The 23,047-nt window shown below is 41.9% G+C and overlaps 1 protein-coding gene across 1 annotated transcript in view; it reads right to left on the reverse strand.

The window, feature by feature from the left end:
- rnf19b (ring finger protein 19B) overlaps positions 1-23,047 on the reverse strand; it is a 41,883-nt gene that overhangs the window by 4,276 nt on the left and 14,560 nt on the right. The window contains exons 2-7 of the mRNA XM_040020897.1: positions 17,099-18,370; positions 6,490-6,689; positions 3,402-3,546; positions 3,141-3,303; positions 661-775; positions 32-172 (exon numbers count right to left, since the gene is read on the reverse strand). Coding sequence (XP_039876831.1) covers positions 32-172; positions 661-775; positions 3,141-3,303; positions 3,402-3,546; positions 6,490-6,689; positions 17,099-17,763 — 1,429 coding nt within the window. The 5' untranslated portion in view covers positions 17,764-18,370. The remainder of the gene's footprint in view (positions 1-31; positions 173-660; positions 776-3,140; positions 3,304-3,401; positions 3,547-6,489; positions 6,690-17,098; positions 18,371-23,047) is intronic.

The raw sequence follows: 23,047 nt of genomic DNA on the forward strand, positions 1-23,047 counted from the left end.
GCTGAAAATGTTACCAGCTCGGCGTACCCACCTGTGATTGGCCCGTCGTCCTCATCAAAGTCGATCCGCACACCACGCCCTTTTCCTCTGCTCACACCACAACCACCTCCTCTGCACAGAGAGATGGGCACGACTCCGTACACGTAGGCCAACATGATGGGCACACCGATGCCTGTGAGAGGGGCAAAGCCAAGCAAACACACGTCTAACACCCGTTTGTCTAATTTTAATATCACTCGATGTATAAAATTTCACAGAAATAAAAACAAAAAAAAAGTGATTTATTGTGTCTTTTTCTTGGCTGTTATTTTGCTTTCACATATGATGAGGCACAAAGAATCAACTGTATAAACTGCAGCAATTTTAAAAGACACAGATTACGCTGGTTTATTCAAAACAGCTCTTGCTTGTTGTGGTTTTGTTTCTTGAATTATGACTTATGCAAGAATAAAGAAAGAAAAAGAGAAGGTGAAATAACACCTTTCATTATCCAGAAACATGGAGTACTTTTCATTTCGCATCAAAGCTCTTTCCTTGTTTGAGGCTATCACCAGTGATGTGTCTAGACAAACTGTCCTCTTTCCTTTTTTTTTTTTTCTTGGCCATCATCTTCAAACGATCGTGACACATAATATCTGACGGCCCCGTCGGGTTTCTTACCCACGCTGACGGCTGCGATGACAGGAGCGGTGATGATTGACAGGGCCACGCCCCCCGTGATGGCCAGATTCCTTCGGTGACGAGACGTCTTCTTCAGCTCGTAGTGGGCGTGGATCTGTGGGAGAGGAGAGGGACGCACGCTGTTTAACACAAACGCTTCATGACAAAGGAGGAGGTGGTGGTTAATGGATATCTGGCGTTTTGGTGAATCGAAATGACAAGAACGTAAACACAGAAATTATCCAATTCACTGTGATTATTTACAGGTTTTATGATCAACTATAATAACAGCGAATACGTTTTGGGATGTGTGCTGCTCATTTATCACTGTTTCTGTTGTTTCCTACTTATTTTCTTTATGTTTCAATAGATTTGTAATTGATTTTTAGCTCACAGAAGAGCTTTATTGTCTATGTTGCCATTGCTTGACTGGGATACAAAACAAGCAGCTCTTATTTCAAAATTATGTTGAAATAAGCCGATCTTTTCCTTTCACTTGATATCTTTAGTTCCTCCTAACTCACACAGGAACTCGGCTACGAGTCAAATTTCCCGAGAATCCCCCAGATTTATGTTTCTACATCTACGTGCTTTTTCAGTGTCGGTGGTGTAACCGAGGACGTGGCTCTTTTGTATTTTGGGCAAATTCAAAGTATATGAAATATCAGACGTGTAATTCTTGTGTTGCTGCCATGCTCTTCTTGTGGGACAAACACTTCAATCTGCAGCTGCTTGCTAACACAAACACAGAAAAACAACTATGAGCCCATTTCGCTAGGCCTCATTGAGTGACATTAAAGCAAGTTTTCCCTGCAGGGATTTGGCCCAAATTACCACAGAGGTAATATATTACTCTGAAACTTGAAAGTTTCCTTCTCAAGAACTGAATCTGTGTCGCGACTTGTCGTAGAGGAACAAAGACTTCCTGGAAGGTTATTAACTACCTGAGATGGCACGCCTGGAGAAATTTCAACACGAGGGAAAGAAACAGAGTGGGTGAGCCGCTGCGTAGCTCTCAAACAGGCTTTCATAAGTTTGCAGTTTCATTGTTATCCACAAGAGAGCGCTGTAGTATGTTAATGCACCACAAATCTCCTGACAAACGCCCACTGTCAGTTTACTTCACTCTAAATGAGGGGCTGTTGTCTCTTACTAAATACAATTTTTTCCTCTGACAATAGAAAAGTATAGCCATCTGTGAAAAAACATGACACAGCTGTGATTTACAGGAACAAAAGGAGACTTTAGAGGCTTTAAAAAAGCTGTTTTCTTTTTTTATATATAGAATGAATGAGGTTTTTACTTAGAATAGAAAGAAAAAACAAAAGAAACAGAGTTTTTCTACAAAAGAGGGAAAGCTTTGAACTAAATAGGAAGCAGAAGGAAATGAAATTCACAGTGTTTCTGTTTTACATCGTATGACGCTTTCACACAGCAGCCTAAGTTTAACTACATCTATCAGACGGGGGCAGGACCGAGGTCTGTGTGGAGGTCAGTGTGAATGGAAAGTATCTGGTGATTCTGATGGGATCTGAAAGTGCTTTTCGTCATTTCTAGAAAACTTGTGACGCCGCGCTGAAACTTAGAAAAGATTTTGGTTCTGCAACGCTGTGCATTCCAGATCGTCACTGAAGCAGGATTGTGAAAGAGTGACTGCAGAAGTGCTGCTAACTGTTTAAGTGTGTCGCCACATCTGTGTGGTTTGTGCTTCTGGTTTCTTTAGCTGTGCGGATGGTTGATAAACATCAAGTGGCGAGACCTTACAGATAAAAAAAAAAAAGGTGCCGCTCGGCGTGAAAGACGTTTCACTTAAAAATCCACTTTGTAGACAAAGTGCAGTTTTAGATTATAAACAGTTTCACAACATGTTGAAGTTTCCATTTAGAGAGCTTCTATTTCCTTTTATCGACTCGTCTATGAAATACTTCAAAACTGAGTGAGACATAAACAGGAAATTAATTTTATTTTGTAACTTTTAAAAAGTATCTAAAATTAGAATACACGTTAAATACTCTGTAATTATTTTCTCAGATAACTAATTAACCATGTGTCTGAACAGTGAAAAATGCCAGCCACACGTGCCTGAACCCTCCTGGGCTGTGTAAGGTTAGTACTTAGTCCTGGCTGATCCTAGCCTCTCCCTGTCTGAGGAGTTCAAGTTGCGTCTGTCTGGCTGCCAACGTGCAAAACAAACAGACTTAGAAACTCATCTGTCCCAGCTGTCATCAGCCCTTGAAATGACTCACTATGTTCTTCATGTTGCCTTTTTATTCTGGATTCTGAGACATTTAATGTTTATTTAAAATCATTGATACTTGAAAATCAGGTTCTGTAAGACTGCCACTGCTGATATAAATATATATATTAATTCAGCTTAAATGCACTGTGTAAAAACTTTCTTCACAGTGAAGCTGAACGAGCACAAAAAAGTAAAAATCTAAAGAAAAGTGACCTCATTCATATTTCTGCAGGTTTCTCACCTTACGGCCGACGTAAACTGGGATGCCGATGACCATGGCGGGAACAGCGATGCCTGCGATGAGAGTGATGCCAACCGGAGCTCCGATCAGAGTTCCCAACTGCCACAAAATCTTCTTCTTCCTGCTCCACGGCTTCTTGCCCCAGAAGGTGCAGCCAGATGGACTGATGGAGGGAAAGAGGGAAGAGAATGCACAGAGTTAGGTATCTACATTTGAAGGATCAGACGCAGGTGTGTAAAGTCGAACAGCACGTGTGAGTACCTGAGGTAGTGCAGATCGGAGATCTCCTTCATGCAGAGCCAGCAGAACTCGCAGCCGCAGACGGCACAGGTCATGTGATTGCAGCTCCCGTCGTTCATCTTGATGATGTAGGCGCCACAGCGGGGGCATGGCTTGATGTCATCAGCTGGAGACAAAGAGATGAAATATGAGCTTAAGAGGTGCAGGGACGTTTTGTTTAGTGTGAGAATGTGTTTTTATTCAGTCTATTGTGAGAGGAAATATGTCATTTTTTTATTAGAAGATGAGCTTAAAGAGAACGACCACAGATAGCATTTCAGCCTTTTCTAGCGCTTCAACCATCAGTTAACCTTTAAGGGAAGAAACTGTGGCACCGCAGGTGTGGATGCAAGTGTTAGCGGTTGTCTGTCTCTCTGTGTAAGCCCCGTCCAGCACATATCCCACTAAACTGCTAAGAAATAAGTTGGATGGACACCCATCCTGTATATTAAAGCGTCCTCCAGTCGCCGGTCTTTTGAAGCTATTACAGGCATAGAAGGATTAAAACAATAAAACACAATATATGTTTCTCCAATAATGATGTGAAACTCTTGATCTTTGTTTTTACTTATTATTGTCTCTGGAGGAAATGACACTACACCCACGGTGTGGGTAGTGTCTGTATTAAAACAAAAATTCCAGTAAATCGTTTTAACACAATGTCAGGTGCAGTTTTTAACAGGAAGTGGAGCTGGTGTGTTGTTGCGGAAAACACCCTGGGAGGAAAACAGCAAACGGGACAAACTGAACGTAACACGCAAATGTAAGGTGGAAAACACAGACCTGTGTCATCTCCAAGCAAATAAGTCTCACTGGGATTACTGACCATCATCAAAGAAAGCCAGAGCAGTAGGACAGAAGCACCCACACAATAGCAGGAAATCACAAACGGTACTCGAGCTTGGCTTTAATATTCTGGCTTCATTTCATCATAAGGCCAAACTAGGAAGCCTGTGTGGGTGTCTGCGTCATTTCTGCCTGTCCAAACTAATACATAACCCTGGAGTTTCCAAACCAGTCTAAACAAGTCTCACTTTTCCACATTAGTTTCTCACATCTTTCAACTTTCTTTTTCTTGATGAAAAAGAAAAATCGAATTAGAACTTAAATAACAGAAAAACTCCAAAAGTGCTCTCTTTGGGTCTTTTCCTGAGGGTAATAAGCTCAAACCTCATTAGAGTAATGGATCATTAGGCTCGCTGCAGCACTTTGTCCTCTAATGCATTTTGAGTCAATTCGCTGTGAGTTTGAATTCTGGTTGCAGGGAACGCTCTCTGCTCTTTAAAGGGCATTTTGGCATTTTAACTTGAAGTGACTCTGGCAGATGTGGTTGATGTGTGCGTGTAGGAGTAGTTGTTATTGCTGCGCTCTGTATTCTGCTGACATCACTCTGCTGCTCGCTCCCTCTGGTATCTCGCTTTCGTCCTCTCTTTCTTCCCCTCCTCTCTCTTCATCTTATCTCTATATATTTCCCTCCATATCATATCTTCTTTTTCTCCTCCTCTCTGTGTTTGTCTGAATCCCGTTGACTAAGCAGCAGGTATCAGCAGACAGACAGACAGGCTGACACAGAGGGAGAGGCCTGGAGTTTTTTTTTATGAGTCAGTTTCGGGTGCTTGGATTGTTGTCCATCCTTCTGAAGCGTTGGCACAGAGAGGCGAAACTGGAAGTGGCGAATTAAAGAGAGAGAGATGAGGGCAGCTGGAGAGATTTCCCTAATAAATGTTTAATCAAAACAGGATTAAAGGCGCGCATGCAAGTAAGAATGTTTGCACACGAAGGCTGTTGTTTGTCTGTAGAGATTTTCATGATTGTATCTATTATCACTACAACAAGTATGTTAGGGGACAAAATATACAGTTTTCTTGCTAAGAGCTGGATGAGAGGAGGGAGAACCAGTTAAATATGAACCAGCAGCAGCAACGGGAGTTAGCTTAGCACCGAAACTTCAAATTGACCAATTAGCATGTTCGTTGGAATATTTCTTTATTCCATGTAAAACAGAACAGCAGAAGTGAGTCTAAAAAATAGAAAACTGGGAAATGAGCTAGCATTCAGCATTTCTAGTTCCCTTTTAGGACCAAATACGCAAATAACATCCATTCTTTCAATGCTTTAACAAGCTAAATGTGGCTGAAAAAGCTGCTCTGAACATTCGGTTCAGCAGAGGAGTTACGCTGCACCTGTGGCATAGGTGCACATTTCAAACATACGTCCTAAGGGCCCGGAAAAGCTCGCCAAAGGCTACAGATCGTCCCACTGGACGGTTTTAGGAAATGTGACAACTGGAAAAGAAACGGAGAACACTATTGCGACAATATTTAGTTATTTAAATATAAAAAAGAGACATGTTCTGTTTTTATTCACAGTAATTATGAATGAACTGCCGGTATATTTTAACTTCTTAGGATTTCTTTGCTACAGCTATTTTGTTTTATAATGTAGAAAAATTGAGACTTTTCCTTGAATTAATGAATAATTGCGTAGTTAAACCTCTAGGGAAACAGGTGTGTCTTTTTATATAATGTTAGTATTAGGCAACACTGTAGTTTCACTGGGCTACAATATAAAAAAAACTAAAGATAAAAAACTTACTTCAACTTACAGCTGAACCGTTTCTGAGTCTTAAAAGAGAAATTACTCCAAAACTTTGATCTAATAAAGTTTAGACTGAGAAATGTTTTGGTGTTGTTTCAAATGCAGGCTGACAGGATGCACAGCACCGCAGTCTTGAAACTATCAAGTGAAGAAACTGTGATATAAATAGTGCCTCATGCTTGATTGAACGCTGAACACTTCCTCCAGCGGTGGGAACACTGAGAGCCTGGTACGACTGACGCGAGACGAGTTTGACTCAGCGCTTTGACAGACTGAGAAGAGATGTGACAGAGACAGACAGAGACAGAAAGTTCTCAGAGGTGTGAAAGTATTTTCAGGATGGAAACGCTGGTGAGAAGATTTTATCTGCCTGCACAAAGCGCGCAGACATCTGCACGGCGAGGGTTAGTCCCTCTTTGACTCTGTGTTGTGTCTGTGATTGACACTGGTTTGTGAGGCTTCAGGTACTCACCGGGTCCTTGCTCCTGCGTGTAGCTGGGCGAGTGGTTGCTGTGGGTGTGCAGAGATTGCGCCCTCTGCTGGCGGGCCGAGTCGCAGGTCTGGTTGGGGTGCCAGGCCTGTTTGCAGTGGTAGCAAAACTCCGCGCCGCAGCCTTCTCTGCGACAAACCAGCCGGGGACAGCTGGCACAGCCCGAGGCGATGACGGCGAACCTGAGAGGAACAGACGGAGGAGGGACGTTCAAACAAATGAGTCAAATGACAAAGTCAGAAAAGTTTTGAGGCCCTAATTGGAAAATAATAACGCTCAAGGCGGTGTTAAGAAGCTCAAACTGATTAAATGGGTTGCTGGTGCTGTTGATCCCACTGAGAATTAATGTCCCAAAATGCTGGGCCATATGTTTGAGTCTGAGCAATTCCCCCACATACCATCCACACCTATAACTGAACAGCCATGCATAACCTGCAGAGCACAAAATCTGCAAAAACACAACATTAATACTGCAAGCCACACTTATCCCCTCGCACACCCATCCACACTTTAAGCTCTTTATCTGTCGCTCACAACAACACATTGAGGTTTATTTGGGGTACAGGATGTTACTCAATGACGCTTCAACTTTTGCAGACTGCTCACAACATCTCTTCGTGCTATCTGTGAAAATAGAAAACTTTGTGCTAAACTTTGCTAAAAAAGAATTACAGTGTGTTTTACAGTCAGCAGTAACAACTGCTAAATGTGGCCATTGTAACACGTCACATGCGGTTTGTGCTCTTTCTGTCTCTTTCTGATGTGACAAACAAAAACGGGGCCTCTGACTGAGAGACGCTGCACACATAAGAGTCTGTTTGACACTAATTTAAACCATTAGGCTTTAATAAAGAATACTCCTGATTAGCAACTGAGGTCATAAACGTGTAGAAAGGGGATAAAAAAAACCTTCTTAAAGAATCACACTTTTTGCAACACAAGTAGTCGCCCCCTGCTGGCCATTGAAAGCAGTGCAGATTTAACTGTCACAGAATCGCCATCAGGCTTTTCAATACAGTCCGAGGTCTTGATGCGCGAGTCATTGGTGCATTTTATTTTTGCAAAGATGATTTTATGTCTTATTGATCTAATTTAAATCTAATCTCTTAACAAAAAGAGCTTAACTTTTGCCTTTATTCTGAAATATTTAAATTGAAGTTGGCAGAAAAATCAAGCTGCAATTTCGCAGCGGCGACTAATGGACACATTACGTAGCCTAAAAGCCCTCTGTAGACTGAGAGGAGAGAGAAGATTTGATCAATAGAGCAATCACTTACTAACATCACTGAGAGAGAAGGGAAAAAAGATGGGATGAGGTCAATCGATACAGATTTCACAAAGTACGATAGTGAGAATAGAGACGGAGAGCAGCAGAGTGCTAACTGGGAATATACAGCTGTATTGGAGTAATGACACAAATGTGTTTCGCAGTAAGGCGGTCAGATTGGGAAACCAGCCGTTGCTTTGCGCTAATCAAGATCGGAACTTGAGGTAGAAATAAACCTCCTAACTTCTACAGCACAGTGCAGAAAACTTAAACCACTCTTCATTTCTTTATATCTTGCTAAGAAAAATGGGAAAGATGGTACAGAGATGAATCAAAATGTGAATACATGAATGGAAATACAGTATATGAGGCAAATTTTTCAGCCCAGCTCTTGTGCAGTTTGGCACACCTCAGCCTTTTCTCTCTGTTTGTTCCTTTTCCTTAAGAATGGCTTCCTAACAGCTAACCTCCCCGAACATCATATTAACTGATTAGTGAGATATATCACTCAGATGCTGTGTCACGTCTTTGCTGGATTTTTTTCAGATACTGTTCATCAGCTGTAGATAGAGCGTTTTTTAGACCTGCTACTTCTTCTTTTTTACACCACTTGTCTAGTTTCCTCAAATTTTCTTAAGGACACACTGCACACCCTGCTGAGATATGCCTACTTTTCAGCCAACAGCACCTCATTGGTCCAAAAATACTATTTTATGCCTGTCAAACTGTTTTTTTTTGGCATTTTATATAGATTCAACTAATGAAATTAGAACATATTTTTCTTTTTGTTGAGTTTTGGGCCTTTTTTGTATTTGAATGATTCATCGATTAGTTTTAAGGAAGCTTAAGAATCATAAAACATTCCTCTAAAAACAGTCAAGTACAAGGATTGGACTGAAAATGAGTGAAAAAGTAGCCAATGTGCAAAGAAATACTTTGATAAACTTTCAGAAAACCTGGAGAATTGTTATTCAAGACCACTTCAACACTTTATTCTAACTTAACCTTTCCCTTTTTATGTAATGACGGTTAAGCAGCACACGTTTAAGGAAATAATGTTAAATATAGCCAAAGCACGGCACGTTGGAGATGATGAGGACGGAAATGAAAGAAGAGTGAGATACTGAGATAGGAGCGAGCGTCAGTCACAGGAGAAATCACAAAGGATGGCTGTCATAAAAGACTGTCAAACAGAGAAGAGAAACATGTTGGGGGAGTGCAAACAAAAGCAAGCAGGGATTTTAAAATAATTCCCTCCCTGAGAAAAACAAAGGTTCTGCCACTTTTCCGCATGGTAGCTGTGCTTTTACGTCCCTCTATCGAGAAGAGGAAGAGCGTGGAAGAAGCGATAATGCGACAAACTTGTAATTGTTTTGGCATGCCTCCAACACGCCAACTTCAGCGTGTCCCTCGTTACCACCTCTGCAAGCGGTGTGACAGGCCTGCTCTCAGGACTGAATAAATTAGCAGATATCTGAGCCGACAACAGCTCGCTTCCCCGGACAAGATCAGACAAGAAGTGGCATTTCTGCAGAACCGCAGAGACACTTCAGCCTGCATCTGTTGAGACGTCGGCATCCCTTCCATCTCCAAAACATTTATCCACAAAGATTATTCAGAGTTCATCTATAACAATAGTGCAATATCTTAAAAACTACCCACATTGATTTCATGATGGACCCTTAACTGGCTTAATGTTTAAACAAGTGCATAAACTTTGGATCTAAATGATGTAAATAAAAACACAGACATGCTGATTTTGCATTTCTTTCAGTAGCATCGGGACTCTGGTTCGAGGTCTCCTAAACAGCAGCAGAACAGCAGAGAATCACATGAGTAATAAACAAGCTCTTCACAACAAAACCGATTTGTTTACATTTTTTATAACTCAGTCTAGTTGCTGCATGAAAAACCCCCATTTGTCCTCCACTGGGAACCTTCCTACCACTTCTACTATAATTTTCCTGTGTATTTTTTAGTGGTCATACACAGAGACGTGTTTCCAGGAAGACAAACAGTCCAGAAACAAAGACCTGCTTTCACCTAAATGCTACTGCTAGCAAGTATTTACAAGGACAAAATATTCCAGTTTGAAAATATTTTTTTTTCAGGCAACGTGATGAAACTGGGAAACGATTCCTGTAGAACCAACAGGTGGATGGTGGGGCGGTGGTGGAGTTTAAACAGCAGGCAGCAATGCAGGCGGGGGGAAAGATCGCCAAATTGGAGGGGTGTGATGTAATGTTATGTACTTGAATTGCATTGCAGTGATTTTCTAGTCTCACTGGCCATTCAAAAGGCTTTAACCGTACACTCGCACAGCTCTTGAAATACGTCATCTAGCTCACACCCACAGACTGTTTGAAATCAACATGCAAGTGTTCGGACTGTGGGAGGAAGTACCAGGAGGAAACCCACGTAGGCTCAGCAAGAATGTGCAAACTCCACAAGGAAAGGCCTGGAGGTTTGAGCTAGGAATTGTCTTCCTGTAATGCAACAGTGCTAACCGCTGTGCCGGCCCAGAGGTGTGTTTTGATATTTGATGTGAGGAGAGTGAGTGTGTTCAAAGCTATGCCGCTTGAGTTGACTGCTTGAACTAGCTTTAGACTTGCTCACATTAGTGAAGGAAGTAAGGTTGCTCGCTTATTTGCAGGGGTCACCACAGCAGATGGACGCATGTTTACATTTGGCACTTCCAGACAGCACGCTCCTATTTATCCAGGCTTGCGTCCGGCACCAGGAGTATACTCTCCTCCCAGGGAACTTTCACGTGTAAGGGAAGTGTATTAACCTGCACACCACAGACCCATTGCAACAGGCTAAAATTGCATTGGCAAGTTACTTTGTTGCCTATCAGTACATGAAAGGCACATGTACAGAGGTTACATGAACTCTGGATGATAAACTACATTTTGGCACTAGATTACAAAAGAAAGGCGTTGTGCGGATTTTTTTAGTAGCTTGAGGCTTGTGATTTTTCCTAAAATGAGAAATATTAACCTTATGATGGCGCTACAGTAGAAGGCAGAGCATCACCAAAGCTTTTGAACACAGCGAGCGTGTGTGCACGGCCTATAAAGCGTTTCTTTTTACAAGTAATTTGTCCTCGGGTAAACATCTGGTGCTTTAACTGTTAAATACAGCACAAGTCTAAACCTGTCCTTGACTTAAACAAGCCTACAAAACTGCTCTTTTTTTGGCTAACTCTGGACAGGCTGTGGCACAAAGTGCAATTTCATTTATGGGACAGATGCCACGCCAGCGCCGTCTTTTTATTGGTGTATTCTGATGCAGCGCAGTCAGCGAATCAGGACTCATGTTTCCAGGGTGGAAAATGGTTGGGTGGGGTTGGGGGGAAACCACAGACAGAATGGGACAAAAATAAGTAAAACAAAAAGGAGATGTGAGATAGGTTAAAGGGGGCATGTAAGATCACGAGCTGAGATGTAAATCTGTAATAACACATGACGGAAACAGAGGAAGAGAGGGAGGAGAAGCGGGGGAGTCATAGGAGTGCTAACATGCTGAAAGGAAACGTGCTCAGACACTCCTGTCAGTGTTCGGCTTCAATGGGAACCACCTGGGAGTGAAACCCTTAACCACACACGCAGACACATGCACAGCTGGAACCGGGATAAACCGACACCAGCATGAAGTCATGGCTCATCAGTCTGACTCACACAGATACACCAAAAACACGAGTGTTCGTTACATCTCAGTCCGAGACGAAGGCACAGAAATTCAGTCCGGCGACTATGTATTGATCGGTTTAATTAAGTCCCAACTCCTGTTACCCTTGGCAACGCTCCTTTTATGCCGCATCGATAGTCGCCATGGCAACTGACAGCCAGGGACAGTCTTTGTTCTCACTGGATGCTGAGGTCTGACAATCAGACGGGTCGGGACCTCATTGGCCAGATAAGAAGAGCGGGTCAGAGGTATCCCACTGTGATATGACGGTTATTTAAAAATAAAAAAAGATTCACTCAAAACCACAGACTGTGTGTAACAGACGGGTGCAGCCACCATGACATCACCCACTGATTTTAAAGCTTCAACATCAGCATTATAGTCACCCCCATCTTGGAGTTTATTATCTGGACCTGACACTGGAGGATGGATCCGCCTAAGAAAGGAAAGCGTACCCGGCTTTGTAAATGGGACCATCATTTTTTAAATTAACATCGCACCATGCTTATAAGGGCTTCAGACCATGAACCTATCAGGAAAGTGTTTACACAGGTCACAGATCGAGTGAGAAGTAGGGTTATTTTTCAAGAGACTTCAGCACAGCATGCTTTCTTGTTCTTATTGTGCAGGTTTAAGTCACTTCCTCGTTGCAACCACTTTTCACACGGTCTGTGGATGGCACCCACACAAAACTCCTACATTTCCCAAATAAGCCTTTAAGTCACTAATGATGACTAAAAGCACACCTAGAATTCAAGCTAAAATGTTAAAACTGTGACAAAACAATTTCCCTGTGAGGATTATTAAAGTTCCCCTGATACCTGATGCTTATCTGTGTTATGATATTTTGAGGTTTTTAGCTTTTCCATCACCTCAGGACAACAGCGTCTTTCAAGATTCATATGAGATTGTGCGATAGGCTTAAAAACACAGTAATCATCTGGTGTTTTTCTCTGTAACTCCCGGCTTCATCGCGAAGCTCATCACACAAACAGACTGAAAGCAGTAAAGACTGGTCTGCCCACATTAGGGCAGCAGAGCAAGCTGCACACGCGACACTCGCGCATCTTATAAACAGTCATCTATTTATATGCCATTCCTCCTGAGGTAAACATCTGGCTCCTTAGCTGCTAAATATACCACTGTTTCCCCGCGCTAACGAGAAGAAGTTTGTCTCAAACATCTGCCTCCCGCAGCCAAAAGCGTCACTGATGAGAGCTGCGAGACAGAAGATATTAAAAGATGTTAAATCAGTGCTCCATTAAAGCTGCCGAAACACTTCAGAGGAGAGGAGAAATTCAGGGTAGGCTTATAATTTCTCTACTGATACTCCTTCCTGTCACACGCTGTCATCTGATGCACTTTCATTTGCAAGTATTGATCAGTGCAGTTAGTTTTACTACCTTAATAGTTCAGAAAGACAAAACGGAAAAATCCCCTCTAGCCCAAGAGAAGAGCGAAAGTGAAAGCTCATTTTTTTTCCCTTTGTTGGTCTTCTAACCACAATGGTGACATTTACCAGCATTTTACTCACCTGCAGGGGGGTGAGGGAGGTTGTGAAAGTGTTAGCTGCAAACAACTGTCCCTTTTGACGAGAGTAACGGTGCATAATTTACACAATCCACACTGATTATTTGTTCACTTGTCACTTAGACCGTTAACTCCGATCAAATGTCCAATAGAGAAAAAGATAAGATAGAAAAACCAGGTCACATTTACATAACTTTCCCTGAAGACATAAACTCTCTCACACACACACACGTTGCCCATTCTCAGTTATAAACACTCGATTAACAGCTACGTTCAAGAACTTCACACTTTTTTTTTTTGACCGTTTTCGGTTGACGCCTCGTCTCCAGTGAGCAACAGTCTGAAACTGCCTTTATCTCTCAGGTGTGTGTTTGCATGTGTGTGTGTGTGTGGGTGTGCGCTGCTTTCTCCCCTCTCTCCAGCCCTGCTTGTTTGTGGTGAATAACAATTTGATCTCGTCTGATGTAAAGAAGAGGCTGAGTCACTGCTGCCGTCAGACAGCGGACTGTCCCTGTAAATATGTAGGTCAGCAGCAGTCGACCTCTCCCTTAGTGATACTGGTAACACACACACACACACACACACACACACACACACACACACACACACACACACACACACACACACACACACACACACACACACACACACACACTTTGGTTTTGGTTTATTTTTACCAGAAAACTGGACTAAATTACGTCTGTCCCAACCTCCGTTAGCTCCTGCTGTTCTTTTTTCCACCAGGGCAGGCCAAAGTGTTCTGTCACAGCTGTCTGCATCCAGAGATACTAACAGGTCTATGCAGGTCTTCTACAGGAGACATCAGCCTCTCCTTTACTTTCAGAGACACAGTTTGAACAGGTTAAGCTAACAGGAGAGGCATGTTTCAAACAGACCCAGAGGGAGCCAGGAGACTCATTAAAGAGCTCTGCTTAAAAAGACATTTGCAATATTGATCAAAAAATGCCCGTTGAGGTTCATTTACATCCCCATAGAGAGTAAAAACCATCCCACTCATGGATTCAGGCTCAGAGTTGAGCAAACAAGGTGCTTTGAAAACCTGAAGTGAAGTGAAGATGTGACAGCAGAGCTGTGACACGATATAATTATAAAGCAATTAATTCCCCACAAAGCAGCGGTGTTTCATTTGGCTGATAAAACTTTCTTTGAATATTTATTATAACCAGAGAGTGATTCATACACGTTTTCTGCTTTCTTAGCTTTTATAAAGTTGCCCAAGTTTGAGTTAAAATGTGTTATTCTGCATTTATGGTCCTCACAGGTTTTTATCTCATATTCTAATAACTTCCTGTCTGGGCAAAAGTAAAATCATGCTGAGCTGAAAGGCACAATGTGTGGCTGCCAGCAATCATGGATCTGCTTCCTGCACCAGCACAGACGAGCTATAGATTTACTAAAGTAAATAACATCAGTGTGTAATGGTCATGAGGTCATTCCTGACTGTAAAAGTAAAGCAAACAGAGGGTAATGAGAAGAGAAAGGGTGAAAATGAGTTAATCATCCTTTTAAAAGCCACAAAGATTGATTTTAAAGATAAATGTTATCCCAGCTTTGTAATACATACAAACAGCCAGTGAACTGACTGATTTCATGATGAACGCACAATATATATATATATTTATAATAGGTCTACAAGTGCTTGTTAATATAATCCACCACATACTGCTCTAAAAGCTGCAAAGTCTGGATGAAAGTGCATGCAACTGCTTCAAATCTACTTTTAAAAAATTGGAAAAAGAAGTTCACATATGCCATTAATCCTTGATTATTTTACCTCTTTGAAACAATGCTATACTTGAACTTTATGCACGTAAACACACAGATTATGTGCACTTGCAAACTAAAAAAGGACATTAAAAAAGTATTAATCGTAGCACGAGATGCCTCATCGTTACAAATGTAATATTTCTGCCTTCAAAAGAATAAACTCGTTTTATATAAATGACTCATGACTCCCATGCACGGCTGTACTTTCACAGCCCACAGACTTTCTAAAGCTACTGAAATGAATACAAGAGTGAAAATACTGCATTTTGTTTTTAGATTGTGCCAAATCTTCATTTATTGGGACAAAAATCAGTAACTAATAAACAAAAACCAAAGAGAAACAAATGCACATAAAGGCCCATACAATCAGAGATTTATATAGCTTTGGCTTCCCTCTGTAACAATACCTGTGTTACTATACAAAACGAAGAATATCACAGAAAATCTGCGTTCTGTCTTCCCACATACACAGACACGCACTCATGCACACAAACACAAACACAATGAATCACTCCTGCTTTCTATGATGAAACAAACGCCTCTCATTTGTTCCAGAAACCTAACCAGAGCAGCGACGCTACCTCTAAGCCCATCTGACGCTCCCCTCCTCTGACCACAGGGCCACCTCTCAGGCCTCTGACCCACTTACAGCTTCTCCTCTACTTTGAAATTTGAGCCCTCGCTCTGCGTCTTTCCTTCTCTCTCAAACTGGTCGGCTCAAAGCAGTTCCTGTTTAGTTTAACCCAGACAGAAAACTGACGTGAAATCTGAAGTAACACCCTTTATCTGAAATTGCAGAAGAAAGAGTGAGCAAATAACGTTTAACAGTAACCGACTGGGCAATCTCACACGTCAGCTGTTGGCCGGTAATTATAGCGGAAATCCTTTCGTTGGAGATGCTAACGTACTAATATTTATGTATGCTTATCTGATGACTTCTTCATTCAAAACCAGACGTTAACTTGAAACTCCCTAAGTTTCTTTATGCTTCCAGCTTTGGAGAAACTGATCTTCAATTTATTCTCTTTCAGATATAAAATGACTTCTGGCATTACTCAAGCACCTTCACCAGTAAACTGAAGTGCCTCTGGCTTCACTACATTTTCACTTTGAGTCTCACTCACAGCCTCGTAGTCTAGTTTCTCTTTCTCACTCTGACTTTGTTTGTTTTTTATAAATTACGCAATGTGAATTCCCCCAAAGGCCGCACAGACCTTACCACAAACGGACCAGGGCTCTAAAGCTTGTTTTGTATAATCGCCTTAATCCCCCAATCAGATAACTTGATAATATTACATAAACAGGAAGACGGAAACAAAGCTGAAACTGAAGCCGGAATTTCACCTTACTGTAACTGCTCAGTCTAACCATTAGAAGAGTCATTCATTCATTCATTCAGTGCTATAAATGTTGGTTTTCCAACCCATTTTTCTTTCCACTGGTATCAGAGATATACGCATGGTATCCTTTGCCATCTGTGCTGCCACACTCCGGGTTATCACAGTAGTGCTTTACATCTCATACTCCCATTTCCTAACATTAAAAACACTATTATGTCATTAAGAAATCCATTTGAACGCAAAACTCAGCTTCTTCTCATCCTAACCAAGTAGATTTTAGTGCCTAAACATAACAGTACAGCGAGTACAAACGATACTTGTGTGCAAAGTGGAAAAAAGTCCCAAACTAGATGCAAATTGTGGTCTCCGGGTTGACAAAGTTGGGTGTTATGTTATTGCCACTCCTCCGGTTTTACAATGTGGACTTTATTCTGTCAAAAGATACCGTTATATGTGGGCTGCAGACAGTGACAGCAAAAAACAAGTCATGCATATCTGTAGGACAGTAGTATTTGACTGCCTGGCAGGAGAACGTGGTGCATTTTACTATAAAGGATGGCACAGTGACCCACAATGACATATAGCTGAAAAAATACCATGACTGAGCAATTAGTTGAGGGACAGAGCATTAATGGTAACCACTTACTAATAAGTGAAAACTGTGGTTGTTAATTTGTTGGTTTTTGATTCCCAGTTTAAAGATCCCTGCTTCTTTATGACTGTAAAAATATTTTGGGTTTTTGCTTATTCAAGAGAGAAAATAGGCCACTTAACTATGTCACCAATTTTCTGATATTTTTTCCGTCTATGACAAGAACATAGAGCTCATGAAGTGAAAGAGGCAGGAAACTGGTGATAATATCACATGAACAGTCAAACAAAAGCACCCAGAAGTGGAACCAAGCAGCAGCATCAGAGCAAAAATGCAGATTTTATCAGTGAGACGGGGCTGAAAACACAATTTGCAGGCTCTTACCCGCAGTCGGGCGCCGGGCACCATCGGCAATCCGGATCAGAAGCGAGGCACCTCCTCAGTAGGAATTCCTCATACTTCTCCATCAGGGCCGCATCATCCAAGATGTCGGCCACCTGCCGCGGGGCCAGCCTCTCGGCACACTCGGGGCAGCTGAGCTGGACTCGGCTCTCTGTGATTTCAATGCGGAGGTACTGGCGCAGGCAGCAGAGGCAGGATCGGTGGCTGCAGCCCAGCAGCTCGGGGAGCTGGTCAGCGGGCTGACGCACCAGGCACAGGGGACACTCCAGGAGATTGGTCTCCCCGGAGGAAGCGCCTCCACCCAGAGACGGCTGGCTGGAGGAGAGTGGCTTTGAGGGGGTGCCGGAGGCTGCATCCTGGGGGGTCGTGGTGGTTGTGGCCGTGGTGGTTGTGGTGGGGTTAGCAGCAGCTGCAGCAGCTGCAGAACTCAAGGCGGAAGGATGCAGCTGTTGTTGTGTGTGGTGATGATGAGATAAAGGGGTGGCCGCTCCTCCTTTGGGGGCCCTGGTTCCCCGAGAGCTCCGTTTACCGTGGAAGAGGCTGTGGAAGGAGATGCGGCCCTGGCGCTTGCCCGGCGCACGGCACTTAGGGTTGGGAACGCCACTAACTGAGGAGTGAGGCGACTCTGAGTCCTTTTCTGATCCCATTTTTCCCCGAAGAGACAGACAGGGTCGGTTATTGTCCCCTTGTACCGAGGGACTCTGAACTACTCAAACACACACTCTATCAGACACACAAGGGCGGATTTGTCCACTTGTGAAGCCAAACTGGAATGCAAATGCTACTCCGGTTTGAGGCTGAGAAACTTGAGAAACAGTCTCCCTCCTCTTTTTTGTTTGATTGGAAACAAAACCTTATCAGCAAAACAGAGACTGAGATAACAGATAACCACAACAGAATATGAAAAGTGAAAAAAAAATCCACTTAGATTCCCACAGTACTTTTCAAACTTGGCAGTCAAAGCACTCGCGAAGAGAAAAAAGCCTCCAGCCTTTCATCTTTTAGGCAGATCTTAAGGTCCGACTTTAGTGTGACTCTCAAAAGATTAATGTCAGTTTCAATCAATTGCTCTCCAACAAAAACAGACGGGGCAAAATAAAAGATAAGAGAAGAATCCAGGGAGCCTGACTCAGTCCAAATGTTGAAATAATTCCTCCGTTTTCATCCGATTCTCTTGAGCTGTATTCAGAGCGTCTCCTCCGTTCACCCTCCTCTGCTTCTTGTTGAGCACCGGCTTCTCTGAACGCTCTTTTTCTGTCAGGAAGAAGAGAGCAGGAAGTTAGTACAAAGAGCATGCTCAGTATGACACACACCTCTCTTCCCCCCGCCCCCCCGTCTCTGCTCTTCCTGGGTTTCGATCTGATCATTAACTCCTTAGATAATCTGAACCGAGTATCTGTCTGTGCTAATTGCATTTAAACCCACAAACACACACACACACACACACACACGCACATTAATGAAATCAAATGTTTTTCTGTATGTGTTAAGTAACCATAATTGAGAGGTTAAACAGGACACATCTGGATGAGTTAAGCCACCAATTAAATCCATGACATCATCATCCAGCCCGGCCAATGGTGTGTCCTTGTGAAACCAGTCTCTCTATCGCTCTCCATCACGCTGAGCATCGCAAGCTCTTCCTCCACTTCACACTGCGCTGCTAGTGCCGTTGCCATGGCAATGCTCACTATGAGCGAGGCAAACAGCGACCCACTCTGTGACTCTGGCACTTATGTACGCACACACAGAAACACACACGCAGCTGAGCATGAACTGCTAAATGGATTCACATCGAGACACATGTGATTGCGCGCGGGCACACACACGCACACACACTCAAAAGATGTTTTTTTAGCTGTAATGCAGGTACAAGTACACGTTGAAACACGTATGCATTCAGACTACACACAGGCACACATAAACAAGTAAATTTTTCCTATTGTCTAAAGACATATACAAACACACACACACTCATACTTAAACATCAGATATGAAAAAGCATGGACTCACATGTTCAGTCTTGTAAAACAACAACACACACACACTATAAATGAAAAATGATAATAACGCATGCACACAAACACGCAGAGTAGTAATGTAACTGCAGTATATACCAACACACAGGTAAACAGTTTTACACCCAATAAAATCCAACACAAAGATACTAAATGGCAAACTGGAGGGTTGAGAAATGAAACCAGAATGGAAGTGATTACACGTGAAGTTCCTCTAGTGGCCACTTGAGGCATCTAAAAACGAGTTAATTCCCCGTGACTCCCGTGATCGATGCGGAAACAAACATGTTTACGGCCTTTTTGGGCTCTAAGACTAGATTCTTCCTTCATAATAACGGTGAATTTCTTTTAAACACAGCCAATTAAAATGTGTTCAGGCTTAAAATTAGTGCCACGGCTGCCTTGACCGACAGACAGAGAATCCCTCCTCTTCTGGATTGATTCAGGTCGCAGGAGTTTTTTAATGGTAGCTATACCTCTCGTTTACACTGAGCTTGGAAAAATTGGATTGAAATACTTTTCTGTCTATAAACAGAACGAGTGACAAAAACTCTCTGATTTCTCTGGAACTTTTTTAAAATAGATCTTTTTATTAGCATTTTGTTCATGTAGAAAAAAAAGAACATAATGCAAGTAACAGGTCTAGTGTCCTTGGATCAACAGACAATACGTTTTTTTTGCAATACTAAAGTCCGTTGACATCGATAACAATCTAGTAACTAGCAAAACAGCTTCTGACGATGTCTGCTGAGCCTGAATTATGCTATAGCCCCTCCCCCTCCATTCCCAACAGGAAAAAGAAAACCGGTACATTTTAAAGGGCTGTATTTATCTATCTGCAACGACCATCGCATTTCTCATCATGTATGATGTGCTGTTTTGTTATGTAGTTCTCTGACTTAGATTTTTGATTTCTTTTTTTTGCACATAGGTGAAAAAAAACCCTCTGATTTGCACTCATATAGTTTATAAAATCAGCTTCCTAAACAACCTCGCTAGCATTAGGTGGTAACTTAGCACTTCACTGTCTTAAATATTATCACTTCCAGCTCTTCTGGCACTGAGCAAAATGTTAATACTGAGGTTTCCAAAAAAAACGTGAGCTGTCATGATGGGTATTTCCATCTTTTGCGTACAGTCTATGGAAAACACAGATATGCAAACTCATAAAACTCCCCACAAGCCTATTAAAGAAACACAACATGTATACAATGTCACACTCAAACCCGTAAATGAACATACACTAGCTCACAATCTAATCACCTATATGTCTGAATAACTGCCGCAACCTTAAACGTGATAATTATGTTCAAGGCGCACACACACACACAAGTGAGCATACACCACCATCTGAATACACCCATTGTAATTATGTTCTCACTACAATTGCAGGCTGTGTGAGCTTGGATGTGTTATCGTGTTGCAGATTTATTTGTGTGTTTCTACGCATTTCTCTGTAACTACTAAAAGCTCCTGGAAGCTCTCCATGAGCTCCATGGAGCTGGGCATGGTTGGAAATGTCATGTGGCATTAGAGATAATGGAACAGACAATAAAGTGAATTAAAAAGACTCAGGAAGCACGCTCACACTTCCTCCTCAGCAGTGCAGACATTTATTGGTTTTCTCTCTGTTATCAGCAAATGGCTGACCGGCATCTCTGATTGCCTTAGCGTTAACAAATGTGATTATGAACACCAGTTTATAAGCTTTTAACACACACATAGACCCATGCACACACGCTTACATGCACTATATGTTGACCCAGTAAACATCACACCGTTCAGGATATTGAAACCTGTGGTTCTCTGTGGGAAGAGTGTGACGCAGGAGTCACGTGAGCAGCAGATAAGCTGATCAATCACAGCTCAGCAGACTGGCTGAGGGACGTGTCTGTGGAGCTGCTCCTCCGGGCTAAGCTGAAAGGTCTGATCCCAGAGTTTCCAGGTCATTAGCAAAACACAACTGATTATACGGGCCTGTAGTGTATCTGCATTTTAAATGCAAAAAGCTTTTTTTTAAAAAACAAAATCATTTAAATATGTTTTGTTAAAGATATAAACAATTCTGATGTTTAGTGGTTACATTTTATAGTCAAAACAGATCAAATGTTAATGATTATTATTAGACGTGGCGTGGACTTTCTGATACTGGCACGCATGTCCGACACAGACTGAAGGTGAACCTCAGCAGTTTTGCAAACCTCTTACATATTTTTTCTTGTAAAGAAACTTATATAGTCAAACAGTCTGACCAACAGCTCGGAGCATCAACCAATCAGCTTCCTAGCTCTCTTATTCTGGCTCAGGACACTTTAGGAAAAGAGATCCTGAATCTCTGTTTCCAAGTTAAGTAAAGGTAAAAAAATCTGGCTCCAAGGGTAAACTGTTAACAGAGAGTTGGAGGTCACATGTATGCCAGGCTTTTACAAAAATGTCCACATACATGTAATGAAAGTGATGAAATAACTGATAATTATGGTGTAAATGCTTAAGTGTTACAAGAGTTGAAAACCTTTTAAATATTCAATGTTTCTACAAATTTGCAGTGCACATTCATTCAGTCACAGAGTGGATACAGTGGTGCTAAAACACTGTTTTATTTATTTAGATGACTTCCTCATAACCTGTTACTGCAGCTGTTATACTGGTTTTATATTTAGGGAAATAAAACGGTACTATAAGATAGGTTAAGGTCAATGAGTGTGTCCTTGTTCAAATCCAGTACTAAAATATGTAAAAAAATACAGGTGTGCATTAACCAGTGGACTGTGGAGGCTTTAACGGTAAATAACTGAGAAAGTCAAATGTAAACTGTCATGGTTGGAGTTTTTTGAATAACAAACAAGGAATAAAACAATAAAATGAGAAACTAGCTATGAAGTTATCAAACCGGTAAATGTCTGCAGAGCTTTATAGTTCAAAGCATGAACTATAAAGAAAAAAAAACTTACATGGTAATGCAAAAGGAAAGAAAGGGTCGGTTTCAAAGTGCATATGAGGGATTCATTTGATTTCCTTCAGTATGTTTGGACATTGGAGCTATTTTAAGCCTTCTCTGCAGCAAATGCATTCATTATCAACGAAACCATAACCTTCACAGTAACTTTCAGTTCCACAGCCAATCTGATGATTCACTGTGATTCTCTCAAACACTGAAGAAAAACACTCCTCAGACATTTTTCCAAGAAATGAAAAATAAAGTCTGGCCAGCTTTATTGTAGACAAAGTAAACCTCCATGTCCAGATGACGAAACAGGTGAGGAAACCAATTTTTGGTTTAATCTGATATGATCTGAACTGGCCTCGCCTGTCAGCACCAATCACTCTGAGAGCAGTCACTATAAAAGCCTAAATGTCACGCACTGTTGTTTTATCAAAGGAAGAAACAATGCAACAAGAAGCACACACGTTCGGCCAGAAGAATTACCTCAAAAACCAAATTCTAACAAACTGCAAGCTGCAGGAAGAGGAAGAAAATACTTCTGAGCTGTAGTCAGAAACCAAAACCAAAGGAGGATATCTACTATCAAAGTACATCATTAAACTTTTATGTGCATTTTTAACACATACCTACACGCAGTGTGCTAACAAAAATAAATATCTGCTGAAAGCGAGCACAGCGGTTCATCACTCGCCATCTTCTCTGGGTCAAACTGGGTCTTTGTGGAGATGTGTATAAAAAGCCAGCAGTTTCTAAATATACACCCCCAGCAGCTCTGCGTGTAAGAGCCCTCTCCTCTGCGGCAGCCTGAGCTTCACACGCTGTTTTTTTTACTCTAAATGTGTGTTTTCATCCTCCAATGCAGGGTTCCCATTTGGCCCAGTGATCAGGGCTGCTGGAACTGGAATCAAACTGGTTAAAGTTTTATCATGTGCCTGCTCAGTGATGCTGTCATCATTATCAGATGTTTTT

This window comes from Simochromis diagramma, unplaced genomic scaffold (assembly GCF_900408965.1).
Source record: "Simochromis diagramma unplaced genomic scaffold, fSimDia1.1 OVJJ01000753.1, whole genome shotgun sequence".
Lineage (NCBI taxonomy): Eukaryota > Metazoa > Chordata > Actinopteri > Cichliformes > Cichlidae > Simochromis > Simochromis diagramma.